This window comes from Amblyomma mixtum, chromosome 1, assembly GCF_055824585.1.
Source record: "Amblyomma mixtum isolate Tamu chromosome 1, ASM5582458v1, whole genome shotgun sequence".
Taxonomy (NCBI): Eukaryota; Metazoa; Arthropoda; class Arachnida; order Ixodida; family Ixodidae; genus Amblyomma; species Amblyomma mixtum.
In genome coordinates this window covers 87,433,737-87,452,515 of record NC_143012.1, presented here as the reverse complement: position 1 = coordinate 87,452,515, position 18,779 = coordinate 87,433,737, and the positions used below count along the sequence as shown (strand labels likewise).

Sequence of the window (18,779 nt, the reverse complement as noted above, 5' to 3'; positions counted from 1 at the left end):
CAGGAATCCGTCGTGCGACAGAACTCAGGACAGGCATTTCTCTCGCGTAAGGTGAGGCGTGCTAGAAGTCTGTCGCATGACTAAAGCCACGACAGGCAGCTCCGTTGACGCACGCAGTCTGTCGCGCGGCGCGACTCTCTCTAACGTACGACAGTACCTGCAACGGAAACCTGTCGCGCGACAAAACCTGCGACAGGCATCTTCTTGCGGAAAAAGGCAGGAAAGATGTTTGTCGTGCGACAGGATCCACTGCACACACCTCTGTCGCGCCGCATAACCCACGGCACGAGGTTCTGTTGCACGACCCAACGCACGACAAGAACGCTTGTCGCGCGACAGACAATTGTGTAGCGCGGCACTAACACGACAGAAATGTCTGTCAGCCGCCGCGGTGGCTCAGTGGCTATGGTGCTCGGCTGCTGTCCCGAAAGACGCGGGTTCGATCCCGGCCGCGGCGGTTGAATTTCTTTGGAGGAGAAATTCGAGGCCCGTGTACTGTGCGATGTCAGTGCACGTTAAAGAACCCCAGGTGGTCGAAATTTCCGGAGCCCTCCACTACGGCGTCTCTCATAGCCTTAGTCGCTTTGGGACGTTAAACCCCATAAACCAACCAGAAATTTCTGTCGTGCTGTCTGGGAGCTCTTTGTGAAAGGGGGCTGGGAAGCTGCCCTGCTTCGACAGTGCATTTCTTGATCTTTCTGCGTTCTGAAGAAGATTCTCTCAGTGGAAATAGAAAAGGTTCAAAGATGTGCGGCGAGATTTATTTGTTCAAAATATAGGAAAACAGATTCGGTAACAGAGATGTTAAACTTATGCAGTCTAGAAACATTACAAAAAAGACTTAAAAAGCAGCGATTAAAACTACTTTACAAATCATTCACGGTGAAATTAACATCAATAAAGAACAATATCTGCAGCCTCCAGGTAGACTGAGCTCTCCCCTTATCACCACAAAGCGATTCGGCCATACTTGACTCAAACTAACGTCTTTCGCTGCTCATTCTTTCCGGATGCTATTGAGCACTGGAATAAATTGCCTGCTCACGTTGCTGAGTCCACAGGTGTAGCGGCTTTCCTGAATGCACTTGGGGATTCCGTCTAGGCATGAGATTCCTCTAGATGTGCGCGTAACTGATTGTCAACTGACTGATTTCTTATTGTATAGCAGGTGGCTCTACAGTGGTGTGAACTGTGTTGCGTTTCTATGCTCTCTTGTATTGTATGCTCAAAGAGGCTTGTTCATTCTTGCGTATATATGCTTTTTTTCTTCATTTTCCCTCCCAGTAATGACCCTCAAATGAGGGTTGACAGTATTCATAAATAAATAAATAAATAAAAATAAATAAATAAAATAGGGTCAGTTCCTCCCCCCTTAAATCTGTCTCAATGACGTTGGCGATTTTCAAGAAATCGACGCCACGCTGCGGCCGCGCCGCGAACTAGGCTAAAGAGAAGCGGCAGCGCGCGGGACCATTTGTTTGCACCTTTGCGAGTGTTTCGTCGGAGCATTCAGACGTTGTTGTCCTAGGCTTCCTAAAAAAAGTATTGGTATTTTTCACGGTACGGACGGCACACATTGAGCTGTACCGTGATCTCGTCTACGGAGAACTCGACCGGCTAATTTGCTCTGCGTGCTGCTGGAGCTACATAGCAGGCACTTTCGAATGTCGTCCCCGGAACGTCGCGGCAAAACGAAAGCGCGGAAGCGCTGCTGTGCGCATTTTGGTGCGTGAACGAAATGGAAAAGCCGGGAGGTATAATTCCCTTGCTTAAGAACTGCTAGTAACCCGAAGAGAATGCAGCTTTAGGTGCGAATTGGAAAGTGCGGATTGACAACCAGTCACAGCGTCGACGATTGTGTTTTCGCGGCATAATCAGAATGACGGCCTCTTTTGTTTAGGTAAGATAGTCGTGTCTGGTAGTTGTAATTGTTCCCGCGATGCAACCGTAATATTCGCCCAATTGTACGTCGTCGTAACCAAAGCTGCGTTTAATGTACCAGCATTTTATTTTTCCTCTCTACATTTTATATTTTCACATTGGTGTCTGTTTGTTCCAAAACACTCACGTTTCACGGTCTCGAAAATGAAACGTCAAAAACAAGAGAACCGTGGTACCAGCGCCGTCTCCGAGGCCGCGTCTCGACTCGATGGTACCGAGTTCACGCCGCAACGTAGGGACAGGAATGTACAGACAGCAAGTAGTGCGTTTCAGTGTCGTTAAATCATGTTAAGCAAGGAACGAACACGTTCCGCTTAACAAAGCACCTGCGTGCCATGATTTGTTCCGCAGTACACCACTCCAGCTCTCTATACAAATTTCCTGACGAATAGAAGTGTGTTTAAACATGTTTAATTTTTGCTTCCTTTCCCACCGGGTGCAAACACTGAGCGCTGGTGATCTTGACCTCATTAAAAACGCCCTGAAGGGGCGCGACAATCGGGTGTGGTCCCTTTGCATGGCAGACGTTTTGCTGACACAGGTCGGCGACCTCCAGTTTGTCATCGGTGTTGTGTATTACACCAACTATACAAAGTGTTCAGCTAAAACTATGCGCCTACCTTCAATGAAAGAAACATGGCTCAATCGTGCAATCTATGAAACTTGTTAATGCGTCCAGGCTGATCACAGACGGAGCCTGCCATCTTCACTCGACTGCGGCGCCGCCTATAGTTTGTGAAAATCACCAATACAGCAGCTTCTGCTACTGCGTTACTCAAAGTGAGACCTGGCATGTTAACATATTCCCATTACGACTACCTCGTGCTTGCAGAAGTGAAGGAGGCCATCGCAGAGCCAATGATGGGTGGCGCCAGCTATCTGCACTATACCTCAGACGACATCATGCGAAGGTGAGGCTTCTTTAGATGGTGGTGAAATGTGTTGTGCTTGTGTGTGTGGAATGCGAGACGCCTGTGTGCTGTGCGGCGTAGATACTCGTTCGAGAATCCGAGGTGGCCGAAATTGATCTCGAGCCCACTACTGCACATTCTCTCATAGCCCATGTGCAGTTCCAGGGCGTTAAACTCCACATACTATTAGCAATATCAACGTGATGCCTCCCTCGTCGCACGTGCGGCGGGTGCCAGTGATGGGGTGCTGTGCCGCTGTTGTGAACCTCAGCTTGAGAGCATTAAATGAAAATCTTTTTAGAAGATAGGTTAGAATGCGAGTTATAAGTGGAATATTTTATTCACATCTCGCTTCGAGCCCGCGAAAGGTAGTTAAAAAATAGGCAGTATAACTACTTACGAGTATTCTCGTGCGGGCTAGTTCGTTCGTGATGAAAGAAGGGAAAAAACTGTGCAAAATGACGAGGATGAAAGGCAAATGGACAGACAACACCGTGTCACCACGAGTGTTGTGTTCTTTCATTTGCAGTTCGTCGTCGTCATTTTGCGCAGTTTTTTCCTTTCTTCAAACTAAATAGATGTGGCTGCATAATCTACAGTCTTTTTTAAATTTTCGCTTTGTCACATCGAGCGCATGCACTCACGGAATTCATTATAACAAGAAATACGTGTGTGCACTGCAAGAAACGCACCCGCAGGTGAAGCGAGCGCCCGTCCCGTCATGTGTGTTTTCATGTATCTGCATAAAAAACAGTTCTGAATTACTTCTCACTGGAAAACTCCTTTTACCAGTCCTCCAGCAAAATCCCAGTTAACCACCAACATCTTGAGTCCAAACTGGCTGACTCCACAATTCCGCTTCTCTGCTGGCCTTGAGAAGCTTACACTGAACTTGGTATTGTTTCAGAAACATTGCCTCTATCCCATCCGTGATTTTCGCCTTTTTTTTTCACGCATAAAAGAAAGGTTCGAACTCAATTGTTTCTGAAAACTGTGCCTCTTGAATGCTTCGTTCGCGGTACTGCATGCAGGTTTTACCATTTTTGCATATTTTGAGGTACCAAACAGCAATAATTCGCTAACTAATTCTCATCGGTGTGAATTTAAACCTCAGGCTCACTTCTTCTGGAGTACAACATTTAAATGCACCGCTCTGTGTCTTGCGTGCTGTTGCTGCAAAGCTGTACATGAGATAAAGGAGTCACCGGACGTTTACCTTAGTGGTAATGCGATTTCCAGAAATAGCTGGGTTTGTAATAAATGTTGATGCCAGTCGGAATGTTGAGTAAGGATAGGGACGTGGGATACACGTTGCATTCAGGCCGCTACACTCGAATCAACGCCATGGGTAAGCTCTACTGAGTGTCTTTTTTTTTTCTCAGTGTATGAGTAGACGGGTGCAACAGCAGGTCTTGGGGTGTGGCGGTGGAAGTGTGGGGGCACGATGTTCTGTAGACGTCACTTACGGTCACACGCACGGTCACGTTTGTCACGTCGGTCGCCCACATTATCCACACATGATCAGCAGATGCGTGGACGACGACCCGAAGATTCATTATTAGTGGCTCTTTATTAATAAAATAACAACGTAAGGAAAAGATGCTCCTAACCGCGGCTTCTGCCATTAAAACCTGTACCACCTGTACTACGACTAGCCTGAGTACAAAAAGATAGAAAGAGGACCAAACGTGCCATTTATACCAGCCGATCTGTAATACAAATGGTTCTTACGTGCTTTGAAGATCGTCAAAGAAGCCCTTTGTTTGTTCTTCAAGAATACGCGGCGACCAGCTGGACGTGACCCTGGCCTTCCGGTCGTTCTCGAGCCACGGCCTGCTGTTCTGGGCCGGGGACTCGGGCCAGCAAACGCGGGCGGGCCTCTACTCGCCCTCAGACTACCTGTCGCTGGGCCTGGAGAAGGGCCTGCTCACGTTGCGCTTCAACCTGGGCTCGGGCGAGGCCCTGCTCTGCTGGAACACGACGCGCGTCGACGACGGCCGCTGGCACCGGGCCTCGCTCAGCCGCAGCCGGCAGTTGGCCACACTAGGCCTGGACGCGGCGTCGCCCGTGGCCGTCACGTCGCCTGGGCGTCTCAGGCAACTCAACGTACGCAGCGGCCTGTACATCGGTAAGTATATAGAAGGACAAGGGCTGAAACAATGCACGCAGAGCTGTCTTCAGGCACCACCATCATCACCAACTAAGCTGAGTCTTTTACTAAGCAAGCACCTCTCCCAATTATCTCCCATCGCTCCTTTCCATCGGAAACTCAATCTACACGTTCCGCGGGAACTCAATCTACACGTTCCGAGCATTCTTAGAAACGTCGATTTATTGCCCTGTGTGGGCGATTTCCTTAATTAAATCGAATTAACGTCCGGCTCCCGCCTTTCTTTTTCTAATTCTCCCCGTACGGTGGGCGGAGTCGACCAACGCGTGGAGTGCCTTTCACTCAGTCCCGTGGGGGCTTGCCGCTCTGCCATCGGCGGAGTAATACGTAGCAATCCGTAGAAGGAAATAGTTCGCGCGTATCTTTATTTCTGCGGGCTTATTTTGCGACTATGTTATCTGCGAATGAAACTATTTATTCACGGAAACCTAAAAAAAACAAAATAAAGCGAAAGCAAAGTCTCCATGAAGCTGGCTGAAAGGTACTCCGCGCGTTGGTCGACTCCGCCCACCGTACGGGGAGAATTCAAGAACTAAAGGCGGGAGCCGGACGTTAACTCGATTTAATTAGGGCAATCGGCCACACAGGGCAATAAGTCGAAGTATGCTCGGAACGTGTAGATCAAGTTCCCGCGGCAGAAAGACGAGTTCAGATTGATTGGTCCCGATGCTGCAGGCATGCGCGCAGTTGCCGGTTACCTGGCGCCATCTGGCGCGGTCAAGGCGATTCGGGCATGCGCACTGGCTGCGCGCGGGCTCCGGGTGCTTCGCTACCGCTGAATGTGACACGGTACACGGTGTGCTAAATGTGTCTATAATCTTGTCACCTCTAGCGCGCTCGCTATCCTCGAGACGAGCCATGAGTGAAGGCAGGTTGCGCGGGACCACGCGCCGTCGTCAGTCTGCTCGCCGATGACGTTATCAGTGCGGTATGCGTCGCTCGCCAGAGATGGCGCCAGAGTAGCGCGCGCTGTAAACGCGCCGGCTGTTCGAGGCTCATCGGTGGCGGGAAAGTTGTGCGCACTGCCCTATCCAAAACCGAGGGCCGCCTGCGTTTGGCACTGCGTGTTGGGTACGCGGCCGCCTACGGCTCTACTATCGCGGCAGCCGGGCTCAAAAATTGCATTACCAAGGACCCGAACCGCTACTAACTTTTTTTTATAACAGGATGCTTTATTTTTCTGCCTGCCAAACTGGACGTCAAAATCGCTTCTGTAAATCAGGAGCCTGGTTCTAGTTAAAGTGCAGTTTAATAGCTGATTTCGCATCTACATTTCCAGAATTGTCTAAACGAAACCTGCGCTACCCAGTGGATGCACCTAAATCGGACAAACAGCCCCGCCTCTATTTAAATGATGAATCTCATAGTAGGACGGAGCAGACGAGCCGTTATACCGTGGCTGAAGCGTGGTCGCTGGCTCTCGGTCCTTCCTTACGTTCGCAGACTTTCTACCTAAGCTTTCATGTTCCGAAGCGCCTGAGTTTTTCGCCAATCATTTAGCAATATGACGCGATAAACGCAGTTACCCGCCATGGTCGCTACTAGCTGTACTGTCGGAGCTCTGAATGAACCGTGAAGCCGTTGATGCTAATTCAGGGGTTTGGAAGTAAAATTTTAGTGTTTAGTGTTTTTTTTTTTGCTCCGGGTTGTCTGAAAACGACTCAAGGCTCTGTGTCATCATTCGAGTGGATTTCCTCGCAGTATACACACAGTTAACTTGTACAATACATATCTTTTTCTTGTTTCAATAATTACGACAGTATCTTAAACCGGAAGAAATCTGTTCTTTTCTGTTGTATTTCACGTGCCATACTTTGTAACTCCTGCAGTGTCTGTTAGATTAAATTGAGGGAACCATGTTTTGAGCAAAAGAAATGCGTCTCCTTGTACCTCAGTACAGATATATTACCACTATGTAGGATTGCCATTCAGTGGGTTTTATTGAGGCTTCCACTGGTTATGCAAGACCAACAGCAGGCTCAAGTTCTCTCCCAAAAGACGAAGTTGACGCAGTGGCCATTTGCAGCAAACTGATCTGCCTGAGAACGTGCTCTTCACATTTAGGAGCCAAATTCGATCATGGAAGTTGTTCTGCTCACTGTCATTGAAGAAATAGCGATTCAGTATAAACTAGAAAAGCAAGTATTATGCATCGTCTCGCACAAGGTGAAATTTGCGGCCAGTATTAACGCCAAAACGTCTGTGACTGCTTCGACATACCTAACTCCGCCCCTTTAGTCATTACATTACAAAAACAACAACAGTACAAGTCACACATTACAAAAACGCATTGACAGAGCTGTTATAATAGCAGACATACCTAAAAAGCGAAGCGTTATTTGTGAAGCACAGACTCTGACACCTATTTTACATACAGAAAATTAATTAAACATGATATGAAGAGAACAAAGCTACTACATGTCGCTAGAGATTAGCATGGCTCAAACAAATATCTCGTGAAAGTTTTCGGGATGCCTACACAGCACAGTGCTTACGCTGAAGCAGGTGAAAAACAAACAAAACAGCTCGTAATGTTGTTGAAGGAACTGTACATTTCATTCGCTGTAAACAGCGAGAAACTCTTACCCAAAAAAATCATTTAAAAAATAAAGATTAATTATTGTGCCAGTCAACCATTCAGTAGGCAAGGGAATGGAAATAATGCTCATTATGATATAAATTATGGAAGCCAACAGTCAACAAAACCAAGAAGCATATGGGATGTCTTTTTTATTGATTTTGTAGTTTTCATCAATGGGAAATTAATACAAGCACAATAAAAAACAACCACACGACACCGGTGGGATCCGAACATACGACCTTCTACTTTTGGGTGCATTTATTTATGTTTGGGTGTAACCGAACCTTCAGAGTGTTCACCACGCCCTTCCATAACCGTAGTTACCGTGCTTACTGTACGGCGTTTACCGTGCAGCATTGGCCGTTGGCTGCCCCGGTTTGCCGTCTGATCTCCACAATGAGTTAATCACACATTACTTTGCATACGCTGAAGCTTAATATACAGGGTGTTTCACCTAAGACTTTCTGAAATTTTTAAAAATAAGCTGTTTGAATTAGATGCGCGCTTTTTCTGGCATAGCATTGTCAGTGGTGTAGTGCATCATAATGCAGCTAAGACGTGCTAACTAGCAGGCTTGTTAACCAATATTTAATAGTTAACTTTTAAACTATTACCGTTGAGCTCCTTAATTATTCAGAGGCATGTAGCCCACCATAATTAATGTCCATATCCGTTATTAGAATTTCGAGAACACGATTATCCTCGGCGCTGTGGCCCAACAAATTTTGCCTATTTCGACGAGTTAGGTGCACTGGAGAGGTTGCTTTGCCTGCAAGCTTCTCAAACCGCATGTATTTTGGCGCGATGTAGGCGAAATTTGTTGGGCCACAGCGCCGAGGATAATCGCGTTCTCGAAATTCTAAAAACGGATATGGACATTACTTACGGTGGGCTACATGCCTCTCAATAATTAAGGAGCCCAACGGTAATAGTTTAAAAGTTAACTACTAAATATTGGTTAACAAACCTGCTAGTTAGCACGTCTTAGTTGAATTGTGATGTACTACACCACTGACAATGCTATGCCAGAAAAAGCGCGCATCTTATTCAAATAGGTTATTTTTAAAAATTGCAGAAAGTCTTAGGTGAAACACCCTGTAGACGGCACTTTTAACGTAGGCTTCTTCAGTATGGCAGTTTCAAACGCCGCGGTATGCCGACAGCTGCGGAGTTTTTTCGGTCGCCCTTCTGCAGTTATAGCTGAGGCGTAAAGCGCCGTCCTACACAATAAGCGCTGGGATGACAGCTAGGCAGTGCTAGTCGGTGGCGGGGAAACTCCTTCGCAGGTTCTCTATCTGTTTGGAAAAGGTTTGGTTTGGTTCTATGGCGTTCAACATCCTAAAGCGAATAAGGCTATGAGGGACGCCCAGCTGGGTTACCTTTATTTTAACAGGCTGACATCGCACCGCACACGGATCTCTAGCATTTCGCCATCATCGAAATGCCCCAACAGCGGCCGGGATCGAAACTGCGTCTTTAAGATCATCTGCCGAGCACCATAATCATGATGCCACTGCGACGGTTATATGTTTGAAAAAATAGTATTGAACTGAATATGACTCAGTGGCCCCATACTCTGCCGTCCTTCCTTGATATCCGTGCTGTCGCTTACCAGTTATCAACTGATGAAGGAAAACAACATAACGGAACCATGCGCAGTCTTTGAAAATACGACCTAATTCAGAGATTGCAGTGTATCAACTTTGTCGGTACAGCACGCCAGAATTTTTCGCGCTAGCAGTTAAATCTGCGATGTAATACATATTAAAGCTACGACGATGTTCAGGCTTCTTTTCACCCAGAAGTGCAGAAAAGCTGGGCGATAACGTCTTCGCACGCTCCTTGTCGTGCGTCGTCGTATACCATCTAGCAACGCTCCGCGGTCCTTGCCTCGGCTGCCCTGCTCTTATTCATCCGAGCAAACGTTTCTGCGTTGAAAACGTACTACCTGCGCTGTCGATTACATCATCACCAGTTCCTCTAGCTAGCAGTGTGCCTTGTGAAAGTGCCTTAACTCCATAACTGCTTTAACAGACGATTTCCGAGTAGCACTGAAACATTACAACAATCCTTACTGAAAGTTTCCATAGTCCCTAATTCCATATATTTCCATACGCCGGTTCGATCCCGGCCGCGGCGGTCGAATTTCGATGGAGGCAAAATTCTAGAGGCCCGTGTGCTGCGCGATGTCAGTGCCCCAGGTGGTCGAAATTTCCGGAGCCCTTCACTACGGCTTCCCTCATAGCCTGAGTCGCTTTAACCCCAATAAACCAACCATATGTATTATATGGAGTGAGTGTAAAGTGTATGGAGTTACGTAGTCAATACAGACATTATAAAAAGCGCGTATAGAAATTTCCGAGCTCCGTATGACGTCATGTACATTTTATAGAAGCTGTATAAAAATTTTTTTGAACGTTTATAGACTTCATACAAAAAGCGTATGGATGTCCATATATTTTTCATCCAGTGGACTCCATATTTCTATAGGTCGGTCGTTTGGAGCCTTTCAGTGGGGTTGTTACCGTTTTGTTTGGGTCAATTGGGTAAAAATAAATTGTGAATTGCATTTTTTATTAACATTTTTATCTGACGTTTTTGTAAAGTTACAAATAAATGCTGGAATAACTTTTCCTTATCTCTAATTAAACATTTGAATAACATAAATGAACCTTCTCAAAAATGGTAAAGCAACCCAGCTCGTGCGTGCAGGCCTCCAGCTATGCACAACCTAATCAGCGCTCTGCAGGGACCAACAACGAGGGTGACACTTCAGTTCCACAGTACAGCACAACGTGCAGCTCGTACACATGGAGCGGATACGAGTGGAGGTTATATATCGAATGCTGAGGGATGTGTCATGAGTGATTGTGGCAAACAGGTAATAAGCAAAATTTTCGATCTAAATAATGGAGCTTTAGGTGCAATCTATGGCAGGCACAAATGTAAGAGATTTGGCTGCAAAGTACTGACAGCTATGGTAAGAACAGAGTAAAATGTTCCGGAACCTAGTGTTTTAAAATATGTGTAATTCTGTTTTATACTGATTATTCAAACGTTAAAACAGTGTTTAGACAACTGTATTAAAACAATGTGTATTTAGTATGTGAAACTATATTTAACGCTGGCTATTCTTAATGTTAAATTAATGTTTTTGATGTAACATATAGCGTCATTTGTTAACTTTTAATAGTGATGTGACGGTCCACATATAACTTTACTGCATCTTACATAATTTTATAACGTTATTCTTATTTCTGGCATGGCCTGCGTTGCGTCACCATTTCAAATGTTAACACAAAAAGGCTTCGCAGACATTACCAGAAAGTTTCACACATTCTATCCCTTTAAGCACACCTAATTCTTAAACCTCATCATCATCATCAGCCTGACTACACCAACAGCAGGACAAAGGCCTCTCCCATGTCTCTCCAATTATCCCTGTCCTGTGCCCGCCGTAGCCTCCTTATCCCTGCAAACTTAACCTCATCCGTCCCCCCCCCCCCCCCCCCCCCCCCCCCGTAGCAGCCCCCTGCTACGCTTGCCTTCCCTTGGAATCCAGACCGGTACGCTTAGGAGCATGGGTTATTTTGCCTTCGCATTAAATACCCTGCTCAAGTCAATTTCTTCTTCAGTTGTACACGATCCCCCTTTCTAAAGGCGGATGGGCCGATATCCCGACATAGGCTTCGAGGAACAGGACCTACCGCTAAGAAAGGGTACAAGCACGCAGCTTGCTTAACTTCAACCACCGTGGCCAGAGAACTCGCTAGATCGTAGAGGCATATCAATAATATTTCCAAGTCTGGGGCCATGTCTTTTAGATATTGGTTTTTACTTTCGGACTGTTATTGAAGCCTTCCTTGTTTTTGTATTTTTTGTTGCGAAAGCAACACTACGCTAGTCGCCGAGCAATTTCGCGGAGCCGAGGAAAGACCATACTGCGCATGTGCGAGGAGCAGTGACGTCACACGGCGCACAGCTGGCGCGCCGCCGCCGTCGATGCGCGGGTGACTCAGAGGTGCCGCCGCCGCGCTCGCCAGTTGCGCATGCGCAGTAGCGGCGCCGGGGCCACCGCCGCTGCCGCGCGTTCTCCATCGCCTCTCTGTCTCTCGTTGTTTTCGCAACCCTCCAGGTATAACCAGAGGTAAAACACTGCCAATTTTTTCGAAGTGCACGAGTTTTGTGCGTTGCAGTGAAACACTTTGTTTCTAGTAAGTGCTCGTGCTATATCTTCTTCTCCGGTTTTTCGTTATTGCACTGTGCTGTTCCTATCATGAAAGCATTTAAAAAAGGGGCCATCAGAATGAATGTTACAAGGGTTCTGAGACTAACAGTGTATGAAACATTCGCACGTATTAATTATTTGTTGTACAGCAACATATTCGCCCGACTGGTGTACCATCAGTATAATCGTGTGTCCTGTCCATGCAGGTGGCATCGGTGACGTTACCCACGTGACCAGGGGCCGCTACAAGTCGGGCCTCGTCGGCTGCGTGGCGAACTTGACACTGGCCGGCGACTACCACGTGCGCCTCGTCTCCCACGCAGCCACTGGCATCAACGTTCAGCCCTGTCTTTGAGCGCGAGGCGGAGCAACGCACAGCCCACGTGTAGCAAACGCGAGAGAAGCACGCGCGCTAAGGTCTCCGCATGAGACCGTTAGTTAGGCTCGCTTCAGGGCAGCCCCAGCCTCTTAACCGCGCCCAGCTCCCATTGCACCTGGCTTACGCCCTTAAAGGTGTAACACTTACACCCTAAAAGGTGCGAAGCTTATGCTTTCAAAGTTCGGATAAGGAAGTGCCACGATTACTTCCAATGGAACAAGAACGTGGTGTAAACCAGCAGTGGTGCCACGACGTTTTTGCTTGTGAGTGATGCTATCGGCACCTGTATTAGCTTGTTCTCGAGACAGAAAGCACGCATACAGCACTTATAAGTGAGCCTATCAGTCTATGACCCATGTAAACGGACAGGTATGTAGCTATCTGCGAAGTGATCTATTCTTTTGCTGGTAATATATCAGGTTCCACTGGAGACAAGTTTGATAAATTAGTTCACACTCACACTAAATTTTGAGGTCTTAGTGTTCGAAACCTACTCTAGTCATGCTATGCTAAGGCTTTTTCATGCATAAATCATCCTTAGTTATGCAGTGCGTTAAAATAGCGTTCAAAATAATATTAGCAGCGCTTTCACACATATGTGAGTGATCGTCACACGAGAAAATAAATTAATGAGAATAAATTAACGACGATTACCCTTTGGCATGCTGATCAATAATAGGACAAGAGTGATACCTACTCTGGCACTGAGGACTCAATATTTCTGTTTATTTATTCATTTATTATTATGTCTCAAATGCCCCTGAAAAGGGGTATTAAGGAAGCATGCAAGTCAAAGCTACTTTTTAGGACATCGTGTATCAAAGTTTGGAGTTTTGCCGTTTTAAGAGGTGCAACTAATGATGAAGATGAAAAGCAATAGAACGGAGTGATGACTGAGTAAGTGGTTAGTATGCCTAATTCCGGCTGTTGAAAATCAGCGTGAAGCCTATTTCTCGCGTTGTTTTGTAGTCCTTTACTTAACAGTCTGAAATTTCGTCCCTTGCCGGTTATTTGCCTTCCTAGACTAAGCGCAGATGGAGCTGTTCTCGAGGCCTCACTTAGGATAGTCTGCCGCCAGATCCCTGGGGACCATATACCTACTGGCGCTGGGGCTGCTCTGTGCGCACATGTACACTGCACACGCGAAATACGACGAAGAGGAAAAGCGAAGTCCATTGGTTCTTTGCTATTGAGACTGTGGCGGCCCCGTGCGACGCCCAAGCCACGCAAGTGCCCACTTCACCAGCAGCACCCCTGTTTTCGCCTCCAGAAGCCTCTCTCCCCGTGCGAGACGACAAAGTAGGCTTAACTCCGAAGCCGGCAGCCACGCGCACGTGCTTTCGAACCGCAGCGAGTGATGGCGCGAACAGTGTGCTGAATGGCGGAACGACTGTTGTGCATAGTCCTTCTGTTCGTTCCAGCAGGTCCTGGACCACAGTTCTTCTCCGAGTGTGGCCCGTGCTTTTATTTGCCCCTTGGGCCTGCTTCTTATTCAGCACCCTTCTTTCTCCCAGCAAGAACCAGCAAGGACTCTTCCGAGCCTTTAAAGACTTTGCTGCTTCACTGAAGCGATGATGCTTATACCAGCCTTCTTCTCCAAGCCTTCGCGCATGCCTGACCGGTAACACTTCAAGTAGTTTATGGTGAACAGTTGTGGCAATGCTTTGGAGTGTTGGGTCTGCGGGTGAGCTTCGTCTTGTCGTGTTTTCCGAGCGCAATTGAAGCCGAGGAACCGATGCGCGCTTCGTAGAACACTATTGTCAGGAGCGATGGACATCGTCCACCTCCGCTCTGTTCCAGACCAAAGTGGCGTTACCTTCCTTTAGCACTCCTGTAGCTGATGAGTGAAGCACAACCCTCGAATTATTTTCCTCAATAAATGATCACGGCTTTAATGAGGTAATGACTTGTCAAAACCAAAAGCTTAAATTGCGAATACAAATCTGTATTCACACAGGGATGAGTGGAAGTCCTGATACCACGTGACTGCGGCCCCGAAAATCATTCAGTATTGCTCTTATCGGTATGGCATATTTTCGCAAATTACAGTTTGGGGTCATTGTGCTTTAGTTAATGTGACTGGACCGCCTCGTTGTAAGCACAGCAACTAATTTTGAAAGGTAGTGTTAAGCAGGTGTTAGCGATGCAGCGGTGAGCTCGGAGAAACTACAGGGTCTCCGTTTTAAACTCTGTCTCGCAGTTACGGTATCACCTTGTAGTTTTCTCTTTGTACTTTTTCACTACAAGAGTGCTATGGGATAATCAATAAGCAAACCTCTTTTGTACGATGTTATTTGTTTATTCTTTCGTCTCCTACCTGAATGCAGGTCCAGGTATGTCACAACTCATGACAGTGGACCTTTGTATAGCGCAAGCCAGACGGTGTCACGATGACACCCGGTTCGAGTCTTGAAACACGATGTTGTTCACCTTGTGCTTTAGACTAGATTGGTCGCGAGGCTTGCAGCAAAACCGCATGTGTGCGCGTGCCTGTGTGAATGTGTGCGCGCATGTGAGGCATAAGGTAATTACTACAACTAGCACAGCACCACCCTCTTGTCGACACCACATGGAAGACAGTGGTCACACGCAGCGGCCACAGAGGCCTTTATAGCGGCACGCGTCTCGACCGTGCTCTAACGCTGTGCCTGAGCACCGCGGTTCCTCGCAATCACAAATTTCGCCCAGGTGTGACGTCTATAGTTCAAAATGATGAGCGCACGTACTATGGACACGTAGTGTACGTTGCAGCACTTGTCGACACCTGACGCGCATGCGACTACGTCATCTGTTGGGTATGCACCGCTGAACAATAGAAGCCTTGCCTTTCACGCATTTTGCTGACAGCAGAAGGCTGCTCTGTCTTAGCGCTGAAAGAACGCCGCATGCATCGAGTGTCTCCCAATGACGGTCTTCGGGGCAGACTGAGAGACGAATGCACATCAGTCACATTGACTCTTTAGCGCCACGCTCGTGTCATGGCAGTTCAGTTGCAAAGATTACTCGTCTAGGCTACCTACTTTCGCCTGCCTTGAACAATTTCAGTAGAGTGGAGACCTTATAGAAAATGAGCTTGTCATGCCTTCTTTGACTTTTTTCAACATTTCACTTCTCATTATTCCCCAAGGAGTCATAGAATAGACTCTACATTACGATGTCCTGGAGCCGAAGCGAGCGGTGTCAACAGGCTCTTCTGTAAGCATTCTTTATAGCTTGTGATCAAAACGGCAGCCTCGTCGGCAGCCTTTATAAAAAAAACGTAAGGAACAAAATGAGAATGCCAGAATGTTTCCTGCTAACTATCGAGTACATGAATGATCGGTTGAGCGCTCACATCCCTGCTTTGGTCGGTCGCCGTGACAGAGTGAAACAAGGCGCTGCCTGCAGTATGCATCGTGTGAGCAGATAGCGCAGCTGTGTACATCATCCTTTTTTTTCCGCCTTACATGTTTATTGAGTCTCATTTTCGATCTCTACAGCGATTGTTGCCATTTCACATCTCTTGCACCTACCTATTGTGATAAGACCGAAGTCTACCCCTCTCTTCGTTATCTGTGTGTGGTCCAGAGTAGAGATGCTAGCTAGAAAAGATTGAAGAATGACACCTCTCTTTTTTTCTGGACTGTGTAGCAAGCCTTCTTGGTAAGCCTGAGCTGCCTGTTTTCGTTTGTTGAGAATGATTGCAGTTAAGTGACTGACATTTGTGATGGTCCAAACGCTGCCTCTTAAGCCCCTTTTTTATTATGTGAAGACATGTGCACTTAAGATCATTGAAAATGTGACAGCAGTCCTGGTAAACCCACAGTTCTCTGATCCTCTGCTACTGTTTCCTGTGTGCTCTCTTCACTGGGATGAGCTTCAAAGTGTACCGACAAAAATAGATTTGGCCCCGCCTCACGTGTTGATTTTTATACTCTTTCATGCTACGATCTCAACACTGCTTATGCTATATTTTGCGCGGTATCGACTCGGTCAATAATTCAAGCATTGGAAGAACTAATAGCTAAGCGAAACGAGTCAGAAGAAATTTGAATTCCCGTGGACTGTCTTTCGCAAAAAGTATTAGGCTAGACGTTAAAAGTCCATAAAGAAATATTTTTGTGGCATATTGTGGAGCCTAAAACAACTTACTTGGTATTGGAGTAACCCAGCAGAAAGCTTGAGTTTTGAGGGCGCCTATCACTTACGAAAGGAAGCGTACCGTAGTGACACAAGTCGAAATAACTCGCTTAATGCCCGAATCCATGTGGCCGGGAATGTTGTTGTCAAACATACTTGATGCAAATGGATAATCTGGCTTGGGAAACACCAGGAACATAAAAAGAAGGTTTTGATCTCAGATTCATGAGTTTGAGAAAGTAACTTATGTATTGTGCACCTTGTGCGCATACTGATATTTTTTTTGTAAAGTTGTTAGTGGTGTTGGTGTGAGATGTGTGAAAGAAAGATGGTAGTGCTGTCAGGTGTTCTGCGATTTGTAAACAAAGAACACAGACGGCGAGGTTCTTTCTTGAGCGACCTTGTGCCCTGTTAAGCGATGGCCCTTTCTTTCGCTTTTCCGGCAAAAGCAGAGCTTCTTAACTACACGAAGAACCACACTGGATCCCTTTCCGAGGCCGGAGGCGCTTCTTTTCAAGGGTATATTGCAGTGCACATATCAGCGCATAGTGCTTTCGATTATCGACTGCCTGCTACGCCGTGTTAGAATCAAACGTGTGTGGTAAGTACTACGACCAGAGGTAACTGTATCTACTGATAAAGGTAATATATGAAGACGGATGCGAGTAGTAGTGTCCTTGAATAGTCGACACCATGAGTGCAACGGGAGAAGTTATCAGCCGGCAGAACGGCGCGTACGATGCGCTTGTTTTGCCCCCCTCCATCGGTGCACTGTGCTCCGATCAGAGAAAGTCTGTGTAATGCCGAGATGAGAAGTAAAAGTTTGACCAAATCACTCCTCAAGACTCAGTTTTTCTTGTGTGTACTCGAGCAAACTTGCGGCGCCGTGTAGATTAGAAACTATGGGGTGTTTAAATGCGCCACTTACATCTCCATTACATCTTGCATCATGAATGGCAATTTACCAATATTCCTGAAGAGAAGAGTATACAAAAGCTGAGGCTAACGAAAAGGGTTCAGCTTAATTTAAGGGCAATGCAGTGAGGTATGGAAAGAAAAACGACAGATGTAACGTTAAAGGTGCACTGAAGAGGATTCTGAACTTGTCTTTTTGCCGCGGGAACTCGATCTACACGTTCCTAGCATTCTTAGAAACTGCAACTTATTGCCCTGTATGGCCGATTTCCCTAATTAAATCGAATTAACGTCCGGCTCCCGCCTTTTTTTTTTAATTCTGCCTCGTACGATGGGCGGAGTCGACCAACGCGTGAAGTTCCTTTCAGCCAGCCCCGTGGAGGCTTTGCTTTCGCTTTATTTTGTTTTTTAGTTTTCCATGAATAAATAGTTTCATTCGCAGATAATATAGCCGCAAAATAAGCCCGCAGAAATAAAAATACGCGCGGACTATTTGCTACTACGGACTACTACGTATTACTCCGCCGATGGCAGAGCGGCAAGCCGCCACGGGACTGGGTGAAAGGCACTCCACGCGTTGGTCGACTCCGCCCATCGTACGAGGCAGAATTCAAAAGAAAGGGCGGGAGCCGGACGTTAATTCGATTTAATTAGGGAAATCGGTCACACAGGGCAATAAGTTGAAGTTCCTAAGAATGCTCGGAACGTGTAGATCGAGTTCCCGCGGCAAAAAGACAAGTTCAGATTCCTCTTAAGTGCACCTTTAAGAGACCGGGAGCGGGGAAAGTGAGTGAGGGATCAAACCGGTTAATGGCATCCTAGTCGAAATAAAGGGAAATAGGCGAAGAAATAGGCTTGGGCAGGGTGGTGGTGGTGAAAAACGTTTATCTGCTCTATTTTACAATTTTTTTTTTTGCGGCTTCAGATGGAATCTTCCATCTTATCATCAGGGTCGATTCCCCTAGTCCAGGGCTCCGCTGAGGGTAGCTGCCCTGCGTGCACGCAGGCATGTAATGCGAAGGCAAAACAACCGTTGGTCCTTAAGGGTAACGGAGTGGATTCCAACAGAAGGCAAGCGTAGCAGGGGGTTGGAGCAAGTTAGATGGGCGGGTGAGATTAGGAAGTTTGCGGAGATACGTTGGCTGCAGTTGGCAAAGGACAGGGTTAACTGAAGTGACATTGGAGAGGCCTTTGTTCTGCAGTGAGCGCAGTCAGGATGCTGCTGATGACATCTCGAAGCTAGTAGTCCAGCTGGGGTTACGTCCTATAGTGGATAGAGGAGGAGGGTCAGCTGCGACAAGCATTGGACACCTTGGGTGACCTAATATGTGACCAAAATCAAGTGTTTCATGCATTTCATGACTTCATTGTCCTAAGCAGACCATTCAGTTATAGCCTGGCGTTCTATAGATCTACCGGAAAAAAATTCACCATCGTAAAAATTGCGCCATCCTGCGTGGGAACCGCACTTCGCGAGTTGTTTCTATGTGAACTGTTGATGGCCGCGAATTACTTTTCAATAGCCTGCCTTTCAA

General features: G+C 46.8%; 1 protein-coding gene across 1 annotated transcript in view; it reads left to right on the top strand.

Moving 5' to 3' along the window:
• Positions 1-15,972, top strand: part of SP2353 (EGF like, fibronectin type III and laminin G domains protein pikachurin) — a 163,769-nt gene extending 147,797 nt beyond the window's left edge. Inside the window, exons 13-15 of the mRNA XM_089554320.1 lie at positions 2,774-2,852; positions 4,628-4,980; positions 12,038-15,972. Coding sequence (XP_089410446.1) covers positions 2,774-2,852; positions 4,628-4,980; positions 12,038-12,186 — 581 coding nt within the window. The 3' untranslated portion in view covers positions 12,187-15,972. The remainder of the gene's footprint in view (positions 1-2,773; positions 2,853-4,627; positions 4,981-12,037) is intronic.
• The last annotated feature ends 2,807 nt before the right edge of the window (positions 15,973-18,779 follow it).